The following is a 23815-nucleotide window of genomic DNA, read 5'->3' as shown; positions in this document are numbered from 1 at the left end:
CTAACACCAACACTTTCGACAAAAAGTACTTTTAATAAGAAATTTTGAACCAATACCTCAATTATTCCACTGGTACCTTACTTTTATGAATTAACAAATAGGATATGGAAAGGCAATATACCCACTAAAATATCACCATGGCACCATCTCTAATCATTAGAACATTGGAACTTCAGAGATGGTGCCTACTTATGGGATACGCAAACCTTATCCCCACTTCATAAAGGTAGAAAGGTGATTTCTAAAAAACGCTAGACTCAAGTAACACATATCAAAGCAGATTAAAAAAGAAAATACAGAAGTAAAGAGGAAATAGCAAAACTTCAACCATACATTTCAAGGTTGAAAATGCCATTTGATACGACCTACTAACTCATCATATAAATTATTTGATTCCAATGATCAAAGCAACAGTACGCTTTTTTTGGTTATGAAAATAGGCTAAAAAGTTCAAACTTTACATTAGACTTCTGCTCATATTTACCATACTTCATGAATATTCTGGACGATCTTCAAGGAGTTTCCTAATGCTTTTGACCCCTAAAGACAACAGGAAGGAGATGAAATTTACTTCATATTAGAATTAGCTCACATAAGAAAGACCTCCCTTTACTGCACAGGCATCTCCTTTTGATTAGCACCTGTAGGAGATAAATCAATGAAAAAGTAGCACATCTTTGTATCAACATCATCCATTTTTTCCCTAGCAATTTACAAGCCTTCAAGGGTAAACAGATCAAGTGGATCAGCAGGAGAAGATTCCTGCTGCTCGTCGGGTTTACCTTCATCCGAGGGAGGAGATTCAACTTGTTGAGTTGGTTCAGGCAAATCATCATCCTTTACGGGCTGAAGCTTTGCCTCTTCCTCTGGCTCTTCCTCGATATCTTTGAGACGTGGTGGAGGTTCAAGCCGCTGATACTTGGGCTTATTTTTCTCCAGGAGAAGGTAAGTTGTGTAATACCAAAACATGAGTATTCTACTTTGAGCAATAATGGTATCACCTATTCGGCTACCTCCAAATGATAGCCGCTCGAGTACCTGTAGAAGTGAAATTCAAGATGTTGCCATATAAGGATGAAAACAATTTGATTCATCGCCGACGCTTGGGGATTTTGATCAGCAAGCATAAGATGAAGGGAGAGAGGCTATGGTGAATTCAATCTTCAAGTTCGGATAGTGAGTGATATTTTTCTAGCAACGGAACCACCTCCTGAAGATCCAAGAGGGAGCTGTATTCCATTTTTTAAAATGTGAAGCTCTTTTAGTGTTGTCTACTACAGATAACAGGTATGTATCGACTTCAATTCTCCAGGTTCCCAGTTACCTATGTTAATTATCACCCTACTGCTTGTTTAGCATTAGTCTAAAATGATAACTCTAAATTGAACTAAGAAGCTAGTTTAGGTTAGAAGTTGGCTAAGTGTCAAAGTGAACAACAAAAGGAGGAAAACAATCAAAACAATACGTTCCCAAAAAAAAGATAAAAAATGGAAAAACAAAACCATGAAAAGGTTGATAAAAAAAGTGTTCATCATGTTAACCTTAGTATTTGTGTTTATCATTCACAGTCTAGTCTTTAAGTGGTCATGCTAATACTGCAAGACTTAAAAAGTTTCACCAGCCATCTGGAGTCAACCTTAGATCCCTCTGCACCTAAGTCTAAGGTTTCAATTGCACAAGGATTCAAAAGACACCAACATGGTTTCTGGGTAAATTAGAGAAGCTTTTGCCATCTTAATGGAAGTTTTAGTTCAATGATCTGAAAATTGATGTCCATACATAAAAATTTCTACAAAAGATAGTAGAGCAATTCAAAGGAGAATCTTATGAAGTAAAAAAGAGTCCACTGTCTTCACTCACCTGTTCACCAGATTGTATGTCAAATGAGTTTTGATGCTCAAATTGAAGACCACTAAATTCATTGATGCTAAGCCCCTGAAATGCCCTGAAAGTAGCAAGAAATTCACAAACTATTGGAGTCCTTGGATTGAAAGACTAGTAGAGTCAAGGAATGGCCAAGTACTCTGGCATATGAAGGGACATTTAGTACCATCTTATAAGAGAAACTCGAGGAATCCACCGAAAAATAATTGGTGTGTTGTCTGAATTGACATAGTACCCTCCAAAGACAATAAAAACTGTCATAAGAGAGGGGCCTAATGCTAATGCAGCTTCAGTCGTTGGAACCATAGCTCCCACAGTCAAGCCCATTGCAGATGCAGCAAAAGACTCCACCGTCACAATTCCGCAGAACTTCCCAAATCTACAAACCATAGCAGAACGGTTTTAGCACTCAATATGGAGGTGTATTCTAGTTTACAACCTCTTTCTTCAACCTAATGCTTGTGTCTCATTTTATTGAAATAACATTTACCAAAAGCTAATAGTAGCATCTGTCGCTGGAAGGGAGTATAGTCACGGGACCACTAAAATTCGGGAAGTAAATGCAAGAAATAACAAATGAACGCCATAGTGCAAAAACATTGACTATGAAGACCCTTTTCTCAATAAAGCACAGTAAGACTTCAGAGAAAATGCCTTCATTGAAGCTGGCAAATATGCACTCAGCAAGGTAACAGGTGAAGAAGCTTATATGACATCTTACTAACGGTACGAAGTCATTAATATGATGCTCAGAAAGAAGAAAACTATGCATAAACACGTCCCCATTTCAATTGCTTTGTTCAAGAATGATTTTGGCAAAATCCATAAAACGTCAACTACATCCCTTTTTTGTAATAAAAATAGATGAACTCATTATAACTGAGATGATTATATCCTTAATGGTTTCACCCGAATCAGCAACGCATATATGTGTATAACTCATAAACAGTGGTAAACTCGGGATTTCCTTATCTTTCTTCTTCAAATTACGAGTTAATTCATCTTCGAAAATCATTCTATCTCACCTAGAAATGGTAGGATGAAGTCTAGCCATTGGGTATAGGATACCACCAAAGAGTAGTGGAAATGCTGCTCCAACAGGAATCTCAGCGATCAACTTGGAAAGCAAATATGGTCCCAGAGCATAAGACATTTTTGCACGCTCTCTATCAACAATTGCTCGTTCCTTGGGAAAGACACCAACTGTTTTTGTGAGAGCAGCCATAGCAGTGTTTATTGCAGCAACCTATGCATGAACACATGAAAATGGGAAGGAAATTGATTAGGAATCCCATGGCCTCATCATTTTGGCAATTGCACTTTCATGTTTGATGCTTTTTAATGGCAGGAAGTATGGCATCTTCACCCAATTTCGGTTACTTGGCCACAGATTATTAGTTGGGCAATTGGTTAAACTAAGAATAAGAAGATATTGCTTTAGAGCACAGAAAACTCCAGGAAAAGAACAGTTGCTCTTCTTCCTATTCATACACAATCAAGAGTACATGTTGACGCTACATTAATCTAATTGACAGGACCTGATATAAGTATACTGGCATTTCTCACCTGAAGTAATCCCATCCTGTCTTGTATTGACGTCTGTGATCTTCCCATCCTCCAGAATACAGAACCAAATATCAAAGCAGAAGCAATTGACATCCTTGCCCGAACTTTGTTTGTTGGTCCATCACGAGAAGCCTATTTATCAATTTATTAATCTCAATTATAACAGACCCAAAACCAAAAAACAAACAATGCAAAATTGCTTAAACATCACTTCCTTTTTTTGCATAAGAAATGGATTAGAAGGAAGTCCTCAATCTGCAAGAAAATAAATAAATCTATTGGAGACAGGGTAAGCTCCAGCTAGCTACATAACATGGTAATGCAATTAGACTCGAACAAATGACCTATAGCACACAAGAGGCTAAAATTCTCCATTTTACATCTGTTAATTTTTCCAGAAAAATGAACATACTCCTCCTTATCAGTTATCATTGCTTTTTATATGATTTATAGTTCCAGCACTATTTATAATCAGCATAGTAACTACTTCCAAATTCCCGCTAAAACAGGGTAGTGACATTGGAAGAGAATTAGATAGATGGGACTCACTTGCATCCATGCACGTTTGAGAAGTAACCTGAACTGTCTCCACCAACCACCTTTACGTGAAATAGATTTCTTTTGTAAGTTTGTACAGGTTTTCGAGCTATCCCTTACAAGTGAAGTTGCATATAAAACCTCTGGTATCTTTTCTGAGAATGACTCAACTAGGCCATTTATTCTCTTTTGAGAAGAATATACACTCTCTGGCGAACTATAGTCTATAGATATTAGATCAGCCAAAAATTCAGCGGGATTTACATGATCTGGACAAATGTACCTGTCATTTAGCAACTACCATCAATACTTGATCAATGCATTGCAGTTTTCACTTCACATGAATCATAGGAAATTAAGATGGCTCCATATCCATATGGCAATGGCTTTACTTAAATGCATAAATTTGCACAGGCACACATTCGTGCACGCACACACATATATACACATCCATCTCTCCACAACCTCCCCCACAAAAAATAACAGAAAAAAAAAGAAGAAGATATATGTTACATCATAAAGTGTTGCAACTCACACTTTAAAATCATACACGGAATTTCCTTGTCATGCTACTTCATGCTCATTCCAAGCTCAAAGTACCGATTCCACATACAAGAATCCCCTTTGTTACATGATTTCTTCTCCACGGAGATATATATAGCATCTACAATTTTCATCTTAACACAGTCTAACTTGATATCTATGTGTTTAAGAATAAAAGCTACATTAAAATCACCATCAGTTATCAAAGGGACATATAGCTGTACTTGAAAGAATTTTTTTTTAATTAACAGGAACCAGGTAGACATATATTTTGTCAGAACACAAACCATAGAAATAAGCTACAGTTCCAGGAATACAGTGCCTGAGTGAGAACCAAAGCACAATACTATAACGTTATATGAACTGTATAAGTAACTTAGGGAATCGATCATATTACACACCCGAATTTCGAGAAGTACGCTAATACTTCATCACGTGCAGGACCAGCATAAATGAGCGAGCCCTCTGCTAACAGAACAATGTCGTCGAATTTTGCATATACAGAACCTCTAGGCTGGTGTATAGAGCATATAACAGTATGTCCATCTTGTGCAAGTTGTCTTAAGGTTTCCATCACTCGTTCTGCTTGAAAAGCATCAAGTCCTGAAAGCAGGTTTTGTGGGAAAGGAGTTAAAAGGTGAACAAGCAACCATTGAAGTAAATCCTTGTCTTCGCATTAGTAGTGTGACTTCAATAGTCTACTTTCAGTTGTTTCTACTAAAATCAGAATTTCCCAAATTATAAACATACTTCATCCTAGATTTAAAGAGCTAGTAATATTTCGCAACTGCCACCGAGGAAAGTGGTAATTCATATCTTTTAGAAGTTTGGGTAGAAAACTTTCAACTATTACTATGTGATTTACGATTCAAAGTAAGTAAAACAGAATACATCTAGCTTTCAAGCTGAACCTCAATTGCAGGAGGCTAAAGCGGAATCCAGATACCAGAAACCATTAACAAAAGAGGCATGGCATTAACATAGAAGATCCTTACTAAAAAGAATGCCACTAATATAGAAGAGAATAGCTAGACAAAACTAGGATGCATAAATGAATTCTTTATGAAAGAGGGGGACATATTCAATGAGTCTTTAACTAATAAATGTTTGATAATGATTTAGCTCCAGTCTGAATGTTTTTCCACCAGCAGCTCATTTTGTTAGCTTTCATTTTATATGTTTATTCCTTCCCCTTCAACATGTAGAGGCTTCTAAAACCAAATGCACTGTTTCACATACAAAAGTAGTTCGAAATTAGTACTATATATCGAACTAAGACCCCACAAGGTTTCCTTGACATAAAGAGAATCAAGCATATACAATTCTAGACAGTACAACAGCACAAACCAATACAGAATCCCAAAGAATGTTTTTTTTATCCTTAATAGCACCATAAGCAAACATTTGTTTTTGGACATTATTGAGTTCAGCATATTGTCTGGGCAAGTAGAAGAACTAATCATCCAGCCTCTACAAGAATAGAAAAAATATTCAGATTCATTTTTTTATGTTTTTCTAGAACCATATTATCACAGGATTTAGATGCCTACACAAGTTCAACAATCTTTTTATGCATCTCATCCAATGATTATTCTGACTTCCACTACATAAAAGTTCGACACTGTCATGTAGTTAAGCAGTCAACACAACTGGATAACGGTTGTGGCCTGGAGGTAAGCGCCATTATAAGTGAAAGATAGAAGAGAATATAGATTATAGTGAAAATTGGGAGTCCCTGCTATTTCAACTTCATAGAGAAGACTACAGGGGAGCATAGTGGCCAGAAATCTATATTTATCCTACTTTAAAAGCTTTGATTTTATAAAGACCCTCCTTGGTTTATATGTGCTTCTAGCAATGTTGTAATGACTAGGCACTATAAAAAATTAAAGCATATAATGTCAACCAGACAAAAAGATACTCACTGGTCAACTGAGTTCAATAAAGGTAGAAAAATTGGATGATACCATCATGATCAAAGCATAATGCCAGCAAACGTGGACTAGCAAAAGCGATAGCATAACTTACCAGTTGTAGGTTCATCAGCAAAAACTACAGATGGACTGGCAATAAGCTCACATGCAAGCGACAGGCGTTTCTTTTCACCTCCACTAACTCCACGAACTTTTGCATCACCAATGCGTGAATCAGCACAACTTACCTTTTAAAGAGACATGAAACCAACACTACTGAGGACGAACAGAGAGATTTCTCTCCTAAATGCAGAAGTAATACTAACAGATTCCAGATTTTTCAAGAAGCAGAAACTGATGATAGAGCAGGAAACACATTAAAGAATGAAAAGGGAATTAACATAGAATAAGGGATTGTTTGTTCATGGACAAATTATTCAGAGATTACAGTACAAAATTGTAATACAATGAATATTAATCCAAAAGAAATATTTTGTTTACTATCGGATGTTTGGTTCATCATATTAAAAGTTGGACATGAGATGTACAATTTAAAACATCTGTAGGTTTTAAATTGGATAAATAAATTTGTTCTCAATAGTACTTGTGACCTAAATTAAATCAGTTTTTTCCAATCCGAGTTTCTTTGTTATACCATCTTGATTAAAATAATCAGCAGAATATATAACAAAAATTATCAGATAAAGAATACTTCTAAGAGGAAGATAACACAACACATATAAGAATATGGTCTAAATAGATCAATCAATCAATCTCGGCATCCTCCTTTAAACTTGAAAGTTTTATTTTACAACAACAAACAACGACGTACCCAATGATTTTATTTTAATACAGATTCTTATAATTTTAAATACAACAACAACAACATTATTAGAAACAAGTGAGAGATGATAAGTAAGAGATCATAAACTAAAGAAGTAATACTTCAAAAGGCATTTTTGTCATTTACGTAATTCAATGTATAGACATTCCACATTTAATTTGGTAGCATGAAATACAATGAAAATTGCAGCATAACTGATGCATGCACTACTAATACTGGGATTGAATTAAATCAAATGCTCAATTATTAATACCAATTTTGAATCCAATAATAAGCAAACCAAACAACTAATAACGGATTGCATGCATACAGGTCCTAGTCCCAAAGTAATAAATGATTGAGTAGGACATAAATTGATTGAATGGACATTAAACCTTAATTATTACTCCATCCTTATTGTTGAATGGATTTAAATTCTTGAAAATTGTGAAAGCTGTATAGATTTAGAATGCATCAAACATTTTGGAGCATTCCAAAATGGGAAGATTGTCATGTAAATTGAAACAGGAGAATAACTCGAGAAAAATACCTAGAACACTCTACATCCATCAGAGAAAGAGGGGTTTGTTTCGTGCAACAACTTTTAACTAGAACAGGTCCGAAGTAAGTACCACAATAAGACAAAGGGAAGCCTTACCAAACCTATCTTAAACAATAGATTGTTCACATATTCATCTCTCTCTTCTATTGAAGATACGTCCTGTAGCTGCAGTTCAGCTGCAAGAGAGAGAGTTTCTCGAACAGTCAACTGGGAAAAGAAAAGGTCTTCTTGTCTAACATAAGCAAACCTGTTGGAGCAAAAAATTCCATCATCTTGTTAAGAATTTCTCTCAAGAGAAAAGTAATCAGTCTAATTGACAGTGGACGTACTTGTATATTTTGTTTGAAAATGGCACCCCATTGATGTCCAAAAGACCAGACAAATTTAACTTGGGTGATGCTTTTGTTTGACCTGCTAGAACATTGAGAAGAGTAGTCTTTCCTGATCCTGATGGACCCATTATTGCTAGCAATCTACCGGGTTTGGCTTCTCCTGTCACATTTTTTAGCAGAAACCGCACCTAGAGTTTGGGGGAGAGGAAAAGATACACAAAGATTTTGAATGTCAACGTCAGTATCATTTGAATCTGGCCCTCGGGATAACTAAACAATTCCAATCATGGGAAACTTGCATGTTGCTTAAATCAATATAACCAGAAATTAGTTATCTCAAAGCAAAATGAGCAAAAGTTTAAGGGCGAACAAAAGAATATGTAGGTGAGAATTAAAAGCATTGCATCTAGGTAAGCCGCGTCTAATTGAATTGATTCACCGGATCTTCCCAATGTTATCAAAAGCAATAAGCGCAGAAAAGCTCTAAGGACAATTGGGGCTTTAAGCGCAAAGCGCAAATAAAGAGTGGACTTTAATAATAAAAGGTGCAAAGGGAGAAAAAATACAAATATAATTGTTTAGTCCAAGACTAATAATTTAAAAGCATGAATGACAAATATATGAACAATGAAATTGAAAAATAATTATAATAAAGTGAAATATCAATTGTTTGGTGTCATCTCTTTAGAAGAGGTTCATTGGCAAGGAAAGTATGCCTTAGAACCTTGATGACGACACTGAAGTGCACATTAAAAGAGGTGAAGCGCTCAACACGTTTTGAGCCTCGCTTCCAGGCTTAAGCGCGCTTAAAGTGTGCCTTTGATAACACTGGATCTTCCATCTACGAAAATGGATGAGATGTTTGTTAAGGTCGGCTTCATGAAAGCAAGAAAGGAAGCAAGTTTAGCTAACAATAAACATAGAGATGGATTTTGCCCAGTTGTTGTCAGATCAATTCCCATTCATTCTTTCATGGAATAGGGAACGGGCAGAGTTGTGGCTATCAGGAATGGGTGATAGCCTCTATCCTAAAGGAAGAGGAGTAGAAGCTAGCTTTAAGAGCGGAATCAAATGATTACAAGATAAACAATGAGACAAAATTGAGCACTTAGACAATTCACTGAGAATTAAAATTAAGCGGAAGCCATAGTTACATGTAAGATCAAGACACATAGTAGTGTTACTTTCTCAAGAAAAAAAGGTCGAGCCACATAGTTTGTCATAAAATTTGACAAAATAGACTAGATTATGAAGATACAATCAAAGTTTAAACACTTAAACTGTGAAGTCACTTTGAAGTAACTATACTTGTTTGGCTACTAAGAAGGAAAGAGATGAGAGTATGGGTGTTCTTTTAATAATCATTGGAAATATTCATTGTTATCACCTTAGGGTAGTTTGGTAGAGTGTATTAGCAAAAATAATGCATGTATTAGCTTTGTGTATTAGTAATACCTTGTTTGGTACATTTTTTTATGCTATGTATAACTAATGCAAGCTCTATTGTGTATTTTAATGTGTCTATTATTAATACCATGAAGGGGAGCCTTGGAGTAACTGGTAAAGTTGTTGCCATGTGACCATGAGGTCACGTGTTCAAGCCTGGAAATAGCCTCTGGCAGAAATGCAAGGTAAGGCTGCGTACAATAGACCCTTGTGGTCGGGCCCTTCCCCGGACCCTGCGCATAGCGGGAGCTTTAGTGCACCGGGCTGCCTTTTTTTTTATTATTAATACCATGGATTTCTAGGTATTAGTAATGCAGAGAGATTTAATCCATGCATTAGCATGGTTAAAGACCCAATTGAGGATATATTTGTAAATAAATATTTTTATACTATACATGCTATTTTTAATACACCAAACCAAACAATGCATAAGAAATAATCTATTATTAATTAATGCAAGCATAACTAATACAAACATTATAAATGCAAGCATTGCTAATACACTCTATTTAGCATTATTTTTCTTTTGGTAAGACGAGATAAGCAATATACGTATATCGGCTAACACACATAAAATATCTCGGTTGTTACCTCCACAAACCCCGTGGGGTGTGTGTGTATATATATATCCAACTATTAAGATAACTGATCACTCCCTGTCACTTAACAGGACTGATATCTATTATAGTTACTAGTAATATATATATCTAATATACACAAATTGAAGAAAACATATAAGCCTCATCAATAACAGCAAACTGATGAAATTGATTAAAGAGAAGTTCATCATCTGGCTATTTGTCATGTTTTATTCTACATTTTCTACTACACTAATAGGAGCAAATTCTAGAATCTTAATCTCTGCAAAATAATCAAAAAAGGAAACATGAATTGAACTTTTACACACATTTGGCAACAAGCTCTGAGTTTTATCATCAAATTCAGCTTAATTTCACAAAATTCTGAATAAAATAGACAAATAGAAGAACTATTCATAAGTTCACCAAAATAATCTGCTGTAACATTTATCAACATAAGCTCGCATGCTTTATGGAATGACTTCACTTGACTTCTCCAAATGCTACGTCGAAAATTCAATCTATATTCGAAAAAAATGCAATGAATAAACTCACCGTGTTTGCGGATTTATCAGAGAGCGAACAAGTAATATTAGTCCATTTAATAGTAACTGGAAGTACTTTTCCAGTAACTGAGTTGGAAAATAACTCTAAAAAACAATTAACCCAAAGAAAAGGAATTTGTTTTTTTCTTTTTAATTAACCAAAAAACGATTATATTTAATATATTGATATCATAAATAAGACACGTCTTTCAATTCTTGAATTATCGATGTGATTGATTATTTAATCTCTTTATATGATAATGAGCAATTTGCGTTTCATAAACTATTCTTGGATGAGGTTAGTTTAAAAGTCATAAACTATTCTTGGATAAGGTTAGTTTAAAAGTCCATGTTCTTATCGTAATATTAATGTCAAGCACATCTCAATTTTTGTTTTACTGATATTGAACTCTATATTATATTGTTCACGATTCATATGTTCAGTCTTAAATCATGTAAAGATATCAAAGTTCCACACTAATTGTGAGTGAATTATTTGCTTTCCTTATATGGTCTTATGCAATCGTCATCTTATTATTGACAGTTTCAATAAAAAGAAAATAACAGAAAAAACCAAGGAAAAAGATAATAGACAAATTTGATTGGACCGCATGGTATTTTTAATTATTTTTTTCATTTTTGAGAAATAAAAAATTCTATTTGATTATAAAATCATGCAATAATTATTTCAGTTTTAATACGTGCTTAACCGGAAGCCAGAAGTACGTTGACATACTTTTGCCAATGGATTAATTAATAAATTTCACTTTAAAGTCAAAAGAAGTTCGAATATGATCCTAGTTTGTAGTCAACGTTAAATGTATTCAGTTTTGAGGTCTGCAGTTTATCATTCTTATTTCTTTTTTCTGATATTATTATCACAAAGTGGCTATAATTTAGTATTATACAACACATAAAATAATTTAACCAAACACAAACTACTACTCTAACACCAACACTTTCGACAAAAAGTACTTTTAATAAGAAATTTTGAACCAATACCTCAATTATTCCACTGGTACCTAACTTTTATGAATTAACAAATAGGATATGGAAAGGCAATATACCCACTAAAATATCACCATGGCACCATCTCTAATCATTAGAACATTGGAACTTCAGAGATGGTGCCTACTTATGGGATACGCAAACCTTATCCCCACTTCATAAAGGTAGAAAGGTGATTTCTAAAAAACGCTAGACTCAAGTAACACATATCAAAGCAGATTAAAAAAGAAAATACAGAAGTAAAGAGGAAATAGCAAAACTTCAACCATACATTTCAAGGTTGAAAATGCCATTTGATACGACCTACTAACTCATCATATAAATTATTTGATTCCAATGATCAAAGCAACAGTACGCTTTTTTTGGTTATGAAAATAGGCTAAAAAGTTCAAACTTTACATTAGACTTCTGCTCATATTTACCATACTTCATGAATATTCTGGACGATCTTCAAGGAGTTTCCTAATGCTTTTGACCCCTAAAGACAACAGGAAGGAGATGAAATTTACTTCATATTAGAATTAGCTCACATAAGAAAGACCTCCCTTTACTGCACAGGCATCTCCTTTTGATTAGCACCTGTAGGAGATAAATCAATGAAAAAGTAGCACATCTTTGTATCAACATCATCCATTTTTTCCCTAGCAATTTACAAGCCTTCAAGGGTAAACAGATCAAGTGGATCAGCAGGAGAAGATTCCTGCTGCTCGTCGGGTTTACCTTCATCCGAGGGAGGAGATTCAACTTGTTGAGTTGGTTCAGGCAAATCATCATCCTTTACGGGCTGAAGCTTTGCCTCTTCCTCTGGCTCTTCCTCGATATCTTTGAGACGTGGTGGAGGTTCAAGCCGCTGATACTTGGGCTTATTTTTCTCCAGGAGAAGGTAAGTTGTGTAATACCAAAACATGAGTATTCTACTTTGAGCAATAATGGTATCACCTATTCGGCTGCCTCCAAATGATAGCCGCTCGAGTACCTGTAGAAGTGAAATTCAAGATGTTGCCATATAAGGATGAAAACAATTTGATTCATCGCCGACGCTTGGGGATTTTGATCAGCAAGCATAAGATGAAGGGAGAGAGGCTATGGTGAATTCAATCTTAAAGTTCGGATAGTGAATGATATTTTTCTTGCAACGGAACCACCTCCTGAAGATCCAAGAGGGAGCTGTATTCCACTTTTTGAAATGTGAAGCTCTTTTAGTGTTGTCTACTACAGATAACAGGTATGTATCGACTTCAATTCTCCAGGTTGCTAGTTACCTATGTTAATTATCACCATACTGCTTGTTTCGCATTAGTCTAATATGATAACTCTAAATTGAACTAAGAAGCTAGTTTAGGTTAGAAGTTGGCTAAATGTCAAAGTGAACAACAGAAGGAGGAAAACAACCAAAACAATACATTCCCAAAAAAAAGGATAAAAAATGGAAAAACAAAACCATGAAAAGGTTGATAAAAAATGTGTTCATCATGTTAACCTTAGTATTTGTGCTTATCATTCACAATCTAGTCTTTAAGTGGTCATGCTAATACTGCAAGACTTAAAAAGTTTCACCAGCCATCTGGAGTCAACCTTAGATCCCTCTGCACCTAAGTCTAAGGTTTCAATTGCAAAAGGATTCAAAAGACACCAACATGATTTCTGGGTAAATTAGAGAAGCTTTTGCCATCTTAACGGAAGTTTTAGTTCAATGATCTGAAAATTGATGTCCATACATAAAAATTTCTAGAAAAGATAGTAAAGCAATTAAAAGGAGAATCTTATGAAGTAAAAAAGAGTCCACTGTCTTCACTCACCTGTTCACCAGATTGTATGTCAAATGAGTTTTGATGCTCAAATTGAAGACCACTAAATTCATTGATGCTAAGCCCCTGAAATGCCCTGAAAGTAGCAAGAAATTCACAAACTATTGGAGTCCTTGGATTGAAAGACTAGTAGAGTCAAGGAATGGCCGAGTACTCTGGCATATGAAGGGACATTTAGTACCATCTTATAAGAGAAACTCGAGGAATCCACCGAAAAATAATTGGTGTGTTGTCTGAATTGACATAGTACCCTCCAAAGACGATAAAAACTGTCATAAGAGAGGGGCCTAATGCTAATGCAGCTTCAGTCGTTGGAACCATAGCTCCCACAGTCAAGCCCATTGCAGATGCAGCAAAAGACTCCACCGTCACAATTCCGCAGAACTTCCCAAATCTACAAACCATAGCAGAACGGTTTTAGCATTCAATATGGAGGTGTATTCTAGTTTACAACCTCTTTCTTCAACCAAATGCTTGTGTCTCATTTTATCGAAATACCATTTACCATAAGCTAATAGTAGCATCTGTCGCTGGAAGGGAGTATAGTCACGGGACCACTAAAATTCGAGAAGTAAATGCAAGAAATAACAAATGAACGCCATAGTGCAAAAACATTGACTATGAAGACCCTTTTCTCAATAAAGCACAGTAAGACTTCAGAGAAAATGCCTTCATTGAAGCTGGCAAATATGCACTCAGCAAGGTAACTGGTGAAGAAGCTTATATGACATCATACTAACGGTACGAAGTCATTAATATGATGCTCAGAAAGTTAACAAAGAAGAAAACTATGCATAAACACGTCCCCATTTCAATTGCTTTGTTCAAGAATGATTTTGGCAAAATCCATAAAACGTCAACTACATCCCTTTTTTGTAGTAAAAATAGATGAACTCATTATAACTGAGATGATTATATCCTTAATGGTTTCACCCTAATCAGCAACGCATATATGTGTATAACTCATAAACAGTGGTAAACTCAGGATTTCCGTATCTTTCTTCTTCAAATTACGAGTTAATTCATCTTCGAAAATCATTCTATCTCACCTAGAAATGGTAGGATGAAGTCTAGCCATTGGGTATAGGATACCACCAAAGAGAAGTGGAAATGCTGCTCCAACAGGAATCTCAGCGATCAACTTGGAAAGCAAATATGGTCCCAGAGCATAAGACATTTTTGCACGCTCTCTATCAACAATTGCTCGTTCCTTGGGAAAGACACCAACTGTTTTTGTGAGAGCAGCCATAGCAGTGTTTATTGCAGCAACCTATGCATGAACACATGAAAATGGGAAGGAAATTGATTAGGAACCCCATGGCCTCATCAATTTGGCACTTGCACTTTCATGTTTGATGCTTTTTAATGGCTGGAAGTATGGCATCTTCACCCAATTTCGGTTACTTGGCCACAGATTATTAGTTGGGCAATGGGTTAAACTAAGAATAAGAAGATATTGCTTTAGAGCACAGAAAACTCAAGGAAAAGAACAGTTACTCTTCTTCCTATTCATACGCAATCAAGAGTACATGTTGACGCTACATTAATCTAATTGACAGGACCTGATATAAGTATACTGGCATTTCTCACCTGAAGTAATCCCATCCTGTCTTGTATTGACGTCTGTGATCTTCCCATCCTCCAGAATACAGAACCAAATATCAAAGCAGAAGCAATTGACATCCTTGCCCGAACTTTGTTTGTTGGTCCATCACGAGAAGCCTATTTATCAATTTAATTAATCTCAATTATAACAGACCCAAAACCAAAAAACAAACAATGCAAAATTGCTCAAACATCACTTCTTTTTTTTGCATAAGAAATGGATTAGAAGGAAGTCCTCAATCTGCAAGAAAATAAATAAATCTATTGGAGACAGGGTAAGCTCCAGCTAGCTACATAACATGGTAATGCAATTAGACTCGAACAAATGACCTATAGCACACAAGAGGCTAAAATTCTCCATTTTACATCTGTTAGTTTTTCCAGAAAAATGAACAAACTCCTCCTTATCAGTTATCATTGCTTTTTATATGATTTATAGTTCCAGCACTATTTATAATCAGCATAGTAACTACTTCCAAATTCCCGCTAAAACAGGGTAGTGACATTGGAAGAGAATTAGATAGATGGAACTCACTTGCATCCATGCACGTTTGAGAAGTAACCTGAACTGTCTCCACCAACCACCTTTACGTGAAATAGATTTCTTTTGTAAGTTTGTACAGGTTTTCGAGCTATCCCTTACAAGTGAAGTTGCATATAAAACCTCCGGTATCTTTTCTGAGAATGACTCAACTAGGCCATTTATTCTCTTTTGAGAAGAATATACACTCTCTGGAGAACTATAGTCTATAGATATTAGATCAGCCAAAAATTCAGCGGGATTTACATGATCTGGACAAATGTACCTGTCATTTAGCAACCACCATCAATACTTGATCAATGCATTGCAGTTTTCACTTCACATGAATCATAGGAAATTAAGATGGCTCCATATCCATATGGCAATGGCTTTACTCAAATGCATAAATTTGCATAGGCACACATGCGTGCACGCACACACATATATACACATCCATCTCTCCACAACCTCCCCCACAAAAAATAACAGGAAAAAAAAGAAGATATATGTTACATCATAAAGTGTTGCAACTCACACTTTAAAATCATACACGGAATTTCCTTGTCATGCTACTTCATGCTCATTCCAAGCTCAAAGTACCGATTCCACATACAAGAATCCCCTTTGTTACATAATTTCTTCTCCATATAGATATATATAGCATCTACAATTTTCATCTTACCACAGTCTAACTTGATATCTATGTGTTTAAGAATAAAAGCTACACTAAAATCACCATCAGTTATCAAAGGGACATATAGCTGTACTTGAAAGAAATTTTTTTTAATTAACAGGCACCATGTAGACATATATTTTGTCAGAACACAAACCATAGAAATAAGCTACAGTTCCAGGAATACAGTGCCTGAGTGAGAACCAAAGCACAATACTATAACGTTATATGAACTGTATAAGTAACTTAGGGAATCGATCATATTACACACCCGAATTTCGAGAAGTACGCTAATACTTCATCACGTGCAGGACCAGCATAAATGAGCGAGCCCTCTGCTAACAGAACAATGTCGTCGAATTTTGCATATACAGAACCTCTAGGCTGGTGTATAGAGCATATAACAGTATGTCCATCTTGTGCAAGTTGTCTTAAGGTTTCCATCACTCGTTCTGCTTGAAAAGCATCAAGTCCTGAAAGCAGGTTTTGTGGGAAAGGAGTAAAAAGGTGAACAAGCAACCATTGAAGTAAATCCTTGTCTTCGCATTAGTATTGTGACTTCAATAGTCTACTTTCAGTTGTTTCTACTAAAATCAGAATTTCCCAAATTATAAACATACTTCATCCTAGATTTAAAGAGCTAGTAATATTTCGCAACTGCCACCGAGGAAAGTGGTAATTCATATCTTTTAAAAGAAGGGGAGCCTTGGAGTAACTGGTAAAGTTGTTGCCATGTGACCAGGAGGTCACGGGTTCAAGCCTTGGAAATAGCCTCTGACAGAAATGCAAGGTAAGGCTGCGTACAATAGACCCTTGTGTTCAGGCCCTTCCCCGGACCCTGCGCATAGCGGGAGCTTAAGTGCACCGGGCTGCCCTTTTTTTACTATGTGATTTACGATTCAAAGTAAGTAAAACAGAATACATCTAGCTTTCAAGCTGCACCTCAATTGCAGGAGGCTAAAACGGAATCCAGATACCAGAAACCATTAACAAAAGAGGCATGGCATTAACATAGAAGATCCTTACTAAAAAGAACGCCACTAATATATAAGAGAATAGCTAGACAAAACTAGGATGCATAAATGAATTCTTTATGAAAGAGGGGGACATATTCAATGAGTCTTTAACTAATAAATGTTTGATACTGATTTAGCTCCAGTCTGAATGTTTTTCCACCAGAAGCTCATTTTGTTAGCTTTCATTTTATATGTTTATTCCTTCCCCTTCAACATGTAGAGGCTTCTAAAACCAAATGCACTCTTTCACATACAAAAGTACTTCGAAATTAGTACTATATATCTAACTAAGACCCCACAAGACTTCCTTGACATAAAGAGAATCAAGCATATACAATTCTAGACAGTACAACAGCACAAACCAATACAGAATCCCAAAGAATGGTTTTTTTATCCTTAATAGCACCATAAGCAAACATTTGTTTTTGGACATTATTGAGTTCAGCATATTGTCTGGGCAAGTAGAAGAACTAATCATCCAGCCTCTACGAGAATAGAAAAAATATTCAGATTCATTTTTTTATACTTTTCTAGAATCATATTATCACAGGATTTAGATGCCTACACAAGTTCAACAATCTTTTTATGCATCTCATCCAATGATTATTCTGACTTCCACTACATAAAAGTTCGACACTGTCATGTAGTTAAGCAGTCAACACAACTGGATAACGGTTGTGGCCTGGAGGTAAGCACCATTATAAGTGAAAGATAGAAGAGAATAGAGATTATAGTGAAAATTGGGAGCCCCTGCTATTTCAACTTCATAGAGAAGACTACAGGGAAGCATAGTGGCCAGAAATCTATATTTATCCTACTTTAGAACCTTTGATTTTATAAAGACCGTCCTTGGTTTATATGTGCTTCTAGCAATGTTGTAATGACTAGGCACTATAAAAAATTAAAGCATATAATGTCAACCAGACAAAAAGATACTCACTGGTCAACTGAGTTCAATAAAGGTAGAAAAATTGGATGTACCATCATGATCAAAGCATAATGCCAGCAAACGTGGACTAGCAAAAGCGATAGCGTAACTTACCAGTTGTAGGTTCATCAGCAAAAACTACAGATGGACTGGCAATAAGCTCACATGCAAGCGACAGGCGTTTCTTTTCACCTCCACTAATTCCACGAACTTTTGCATCACCAATGCGTGAATCAGCACAACTGACCTTTTAAAGAGACATGAAACCAACACTACTGAGGACGAACAGAGAGATTTCTCTCCTAAATGCAGAAGTAATACTAACAGATTCCAGATTTTTCAAGAAGCAGAAACTGAAGATAGAGCAGGAAACACATTAAAGAATGAAAAGGGAATTAACATAGAATAAGGGATTGTTTGTTCATGGACAAATTTTTCAGAGATTACAGTACAAAATTGTAATACAATGGATATTAATCCAAAAGAAATATTTTGTTTACTATCGGATGTTTGGTTCATCATATTAAAAGTTGGACATGAGATGTACAATTTAAAACATCTGTAGGTTTTAAATTGGATAAATAAATTTGTTCTCAGTAGTACTTGTGACCTAAATTAAATCAGTTTTTTCCAATCCGAGATTCTTTGTTATACCATCTTGATTAAAATAATCAGCAGAATCTATAACAAAAATTATCCGATAAAGAATACTTCTAAGAGGAAGATAACACAATGAATATAAGAATATGGTCTAAATAGATCAATCAATCAATCAATCTCGGCATCCTCCTTTAAACTTGAAAGTTTTATTTTACAACAACAAACAACGACGTACCCAATGATTTTATTTTAATACAGATTCTTATAATTTTAAATCAATACTATAAACATTATTAGAAACAAGTGAGAGATGATAAGTTAGAGATCATAAACTAAAGAAGTAATACTTCAAAAGGCATTTTTGTCATTTACGTAATTCAATGTATTGACATTCCACATTTAATTTGGTAGAATGAAATACAATGAAAATTGCAGCATAACTGATGCATGTACTACTAATACTGGGATTGAATTAAGTCAAATGCTCAATTATTAATACCAATTTTGAATCCAATAATAAGCAAACCAAACAACTAATAAGGGATTGCATGCATACAGGTCCTAGTCCCAAAGTAATAAATGATTGAGTAGGACATAAATTGATTGAATGGACATTAAACCTTAATTATTACTCCATCCTTATTGTTGAATGGATTTAAATTCCTGAAAATTGTGAAAGCTGTATAGATTTAGAATGCATCAAACATTTTGGAGCATTCCAAAATGGGAAGATTGTCATGTAAATTGAAACAGGAGAATAACTCGAGAAAAATACCTAGAACACTCTACATCCATCAGAGAAAGAGGGGTTTGTTTCGTGCAACAACTTTTAACTAGAACAGGTTCAAAGTAAGTACCACAATAAGACAAAGGGAAGCCTTACCAAACCTATCTTAAACAATAGATTGTTCACATATTCATCTCTCTCTTCTATTGAAGATACGTCCTGTAGCTGCAGTTCAGCTGCAAGAGAGAGAGTTTCTCGAACAGTCAACTGGGAAAAGAAAAGGTCTTCTTGTCTAACATAAGCAAACCTGTTGGAGCAAAAAATTCCATCATCTTGGTAAGAATTTCTCTCAAGAGAAAAGTAATCAGTCTAATTGACAGTGGACGTACTTGTATATTTTGTTTGAAAATGGCACCCCATTGATGTCCAAAAGACCAGACAAATTTAACTTGGGTGATGCTTTTGTTTGACCTGCTAGAACATTGAGAAGAGTAGTCTTTCCTGATCCTGATGGACCCATTATTGCTAGCAATCTACCGGGTTTGGCTTCTCCTGTCACATTTTTTAGCAAAAACCGCACCTAGAGTTTGGGGGAGAGGAAAAGATACACAAAGATTTTGAATGTCAACGTCAGTATCATTTGAATCTGGCCCTCAGGATAACTAAACAATTCCAATCATGGGAAACTTGCATGTTGCTTAAATCAATATAACCAGAAATTAGTTATCTCAAAGCAAAATGAGCAAAAGTTTAAGGGTGAACAAAAGAATATGTAGGTGAGAATTAAAAGCATTGCATCTAGGTAAGTGGCGTCTAATTGAATTGATTCACCGGATCTTCCCAATGTTATCAAAAGCAATAAGCGCAGAAAAGCTCTAAGGACAGTTGGGGCTTTAAGCGCAACGCGCAAATAAAGTATGGACTTTAATAATAAAAGGCGCAAAGGGAGAAAAAATACAAATATAAATGTTTAGTCCAAGACTAATAATTTAAAAGCATGAATGACACATATATGAACAATGAAATTGAAAAATAATTATGATAAAATGAAATATCAATTGTTTGGTGTTATCTCTTTAGAAGAGGTTCATTGGCAAGGAAAGTATGCCTTAGAACCTTGATGACGACACTGAAGCGCACATTAAAAGAGGTGAAGCGCTCAACACATTTTGAGCCTCGCTTCCGGGCTTAAGCGCGCTTAAAGTGTGCCTTTGATAACACTGGATCTTCCATCTACGAAAATGGATGAGATGTTTGTTAAGGTCAGCTTCATGAAAGCAAGAAAGGAAGCAAGTTTAGCTAACAATAAACATAGAGATGGATTTTGCCCAGTTGTTGTCAGATCAATTCCCATTCATTCTTTCATGGAATAGGGAACGGGCAGAGTTGCGGCTATCAGGAATGGGTGATAGCCTCTATCCTAAAGGAGGAGGAGTAGAAGCTAGCTTTAAGAGCGGAATCAAATGATTACAAGATAAACAATGAGACAAAGTTGAGCACTTAGACAATTCACTGAGAATTAAAATTAAGGGGAAGCCACAGTTACTTGTAAGATCAAGACACATAGTAGTGTTACTTTCTCAAGAAAAAAAGGTCGAGCCACATAGTTTGTCATAAAATTTGACAAAATAGACTAGATTATGAAGATACAATCAAAGTTTAAACACTTAAACTGTGAAGTCACTTTGAAGTAACTATACTTGTTTGGCTACTAAGAAGGAAAGAGATGAGAGTATGGGTGTTCTTTTAATAATCATTGGAAATATTCATTGTTATCACCTTAGGGTAGTTTGGTAGAGTGTATCAGCAAAAATAATGCATGCATTAGCTTTGTGTATTAGTAATACCTTGTTTGGTAAAAATTTTTATGCTATGTATAACTAATGCAGGCTCTATTGTGTATTAATGTATCTATTATTAATACCATGGATTTCTAGGTATTAGTAATGCAGAGAGATTTAATGCATGCATTAGCATGGTTAAAGACCCAATTGAGGATATATTTGTACATAAATATTTTTATGCAATACATGCTATTTTTAATACACCAAACCAAAGAATGCATAAAAAATAATCTATTATTAATTAATGCAAGCATAACTAATACAAACATTACAAATGCAAGCATTACTAATACACTCTATTTAGCATTATTTTTCTTTTGGTAAGACGAGATAAGCAATATACATATATCTGCTAACACACATAAAATATCTCGGTTGTTACCTCCACAAACCCCGGGGGGGGGGGGGGGGGGGTTGTATATATATATCCAACTATTAAGATAACTGATCACTCCCTGTCACTTAACAGGACTGATATCTATTATAGTTACTGGTAATATATATATCTAATATACACAAATTGAAGAAAACATATAAGCCTCATCAATAACAGCAAACTGATGAAATTGACTAAAGAGAAGTTCATCATCTGGCTATTTGTCATGTTTTATTCTACATTTTCTACTACACTAATAGGAGAAAATTCTAGAATCTTAATCTCTGCAAAATAATCAAAAAAGGAAACATGAATTGAACTTTTACACACATTTGGCAACAAGCTCTGAATTTTATCATCAAATTCAGCTTAATTTCACAAAATTCTGAATAAAATAGACAAATAGAAGAACTATTCATAAGTTCACCAAAATAATCTGCTGTAACATTTATCAACATAAGCTCGCATGCTTTATGGAATGACTTCACTTGACTTCTCCAAATGCTACGTCGAAAATTCAATCTATATTCAAAAAAAATGCAATGAATGAACTCACCGTGTTTGCGGATTTATCAGAGAGCGAACAAGTAATATTACTCCATTTAATAGTAACTGGAAGTACTTTTCCAGTAACTGGAGCTTCGCCATTTTCACTTCCTTTCTCACTGTCATCGTCGGGAACATCTTCATTCTCCGGTAAAATCGCCGGACCAGGAGAGGAGATAAGTCGGAGAAGTAGCGCCGCCGCAACTGCCGCCAGTAACTGGCCAACTCCGCCGCCTTTGCCGCCAATCGGCAACATTTTCTCCGTTCACGTTTTGCTCGTCTCTCTTCTTCACTCTCACGAAAAAATAATCGTATTGAGACTAATGCGTCGTCGTCATGAACGTAATGGAATTATGTCGACGTCGTTTTGTGGATTTTGAGTAAGACAAAAGTCTTTTGTTATATGGGACCACTGACCAGTGTGTATTATATGAACGAACACGTGTCCTTCAGGAGGAGATAAGGTATGAAGGTTATGATAGTAATTTTGCTATTACTTCTAATTTATCAATTTAATTTTTAATTAGTCCTAAATCCTATTTTCTCCGTTACTTTTTACTTGTCAAACTTTAACTTGACATATCTATTAAAAAAATCATGATTGGTATAGTGAATTTATCATTTTACCTCTATTAATTAAAAAAGTTTTAAACATATTTACTTACTACATTTTTCAAAGACATTAACTTGATGTTAATAAATTGAGGATATAATATAAAGAAAAAATTATTATTTCTTGATTTGTCAAAATTGACAAGTAAAACAAATCTTTGTTGTGGAGTCAATAAATTATATGCCCTTTGGTTGAATCATAAGAACTTACTTCAAAAAGGGAAATTAAATTAAAAAATATTTGATAAGTAAACAAGAACGGAGAAAGTATATTGATAGTTTTCCTCAATGTTATTAGTGTTATCAATAGAAATCAAGATTACAATGGTTTTAAAATAGTGAATAATATCTGAATATGAAAGCATATATAAATATTAAAATATTATATTACAACATAATATATCTCGTAAAATTTCATAAGTGAGTCTTGAATGATAAAGCGTACGTATATTTTATTACTATCTCATAAAGATAAAAATGTTATTTTAAAAGACTCTTGGATTGAGTACAACAAAACAGAGTAAGTATGAAAAAGGAAAAATGACCATAAAGAAAACATACCAATTACTATGTAAAAAAATAAATTATAAAATTGTGTTTATTGTAAAATTAATAAATAAAAAAGTCATATAAAATATCAATACTTTATTAATATATCAATAACGCGTTTAAAAAATATATTTAATCATGATGATGGTTAGCAACGAAGACAAAAACACTAAATAATTAACTATATCTATCATAACTTTGATGGATGCAAAAGTTGGTCCAAACACGATAATTTGGTGATGCTAACATAATAATTAATCTACTCTCTCAATCA

The 23815-nt window shown here is 34.9% G+C and overlaps 2 protein-coding genes across 3 annotated transcripts; both read right to left on the bottom strand.

Moving 5' to 3' along the window:
- Positions 1-313: 313 nt before the first annotated feature.
- On the bottom strand, positions 314-10813 carry LOC129879880 (ABC transporter G family member 7-like). Its single transcript, XM_055953610.1, has 12 exons — positions 10740-10813; positions 8158-8348; positions 7925-8075; positions 6559-6691; positions 4932-5133; positions 4000-4270; positions 3451-3582; positions 2910-3130; positions 2051-2263; positions 1861-1945; positions 783-1038; positions 314-641 (listed from the first exon to the last, which is right to left on the bottom strand). Exons 2-12 carry the CDS (start codon positions 8286-8288, stop codon positions 610-612), a joined length of 1827 nt encoding a protein of 608 aa, XP_055809585.1. The 5' UTR covers positions 8289-8348; positions 10740-10813; the 3' UTR covers positions 314-609.
- A 1175-nt stretch (positions 10814-11988) lies between these two features.
- On the bottom strand, positions 11989-22725 carry LOC129879879 (ABC transporter G family member 7-like). Of its 2 annotated transcripts, XM_055953609.1 has the most exons (12): positions 22391-22724; positions 20004-20194; positions 19771-19921; positions 18402-18534; positions 16615-16816; positions 15686-15956; positions 15136-15267; positions 14595-14815; positions 13727-13939; positions 13537-13621; positions 12458-12713; positions 11989-12316 (listed from the first exon to the last, which is right to left on the bottom strand). In XM_055953609.1, exons 1-12 carry the CDS (start codon positions 22634-22636, stop codon positions 12285-12287), a joined length of 2133 nt encoding a protein of 710 aa, XP_055809584.1. In that variant the 5' UTR covers positions 22637-22724; the 3' UTR covers positions 11989-12284. The 2 variants fall into 2 exon arrangements, with proteins under 2 accessions (XP_055809584.1, XP_055809583.1); XM_055953608.1 differs by having other exon boundaries at positions 11989-12713; positions 22391-22725.
- Between the last annotated feature and the right edge of the window lie 1090 nt (positions 22726-23815).

The sequence above is a fragment of the Solanum dulcamara genome, chromosome 2 (genome assembly GCF_947179165.1).
Source record: "Solanum dulcamara chromosome 2, daSolDulc1.2, whole genome shotgun sequence".
Taxonomy (NCBI): domain Eukaryota; kingdom Viridiplantae; phylum Streptophyta; class Magnoliopsida; order Solanales; family Solanaceae; genus Solanum; species Solanum dulcamara.
The sequence above is the reverse complement of the archived record's forward strand: the minus strand, read 5'-3'. Positions and strand labels throughout refer to the sequence as shown.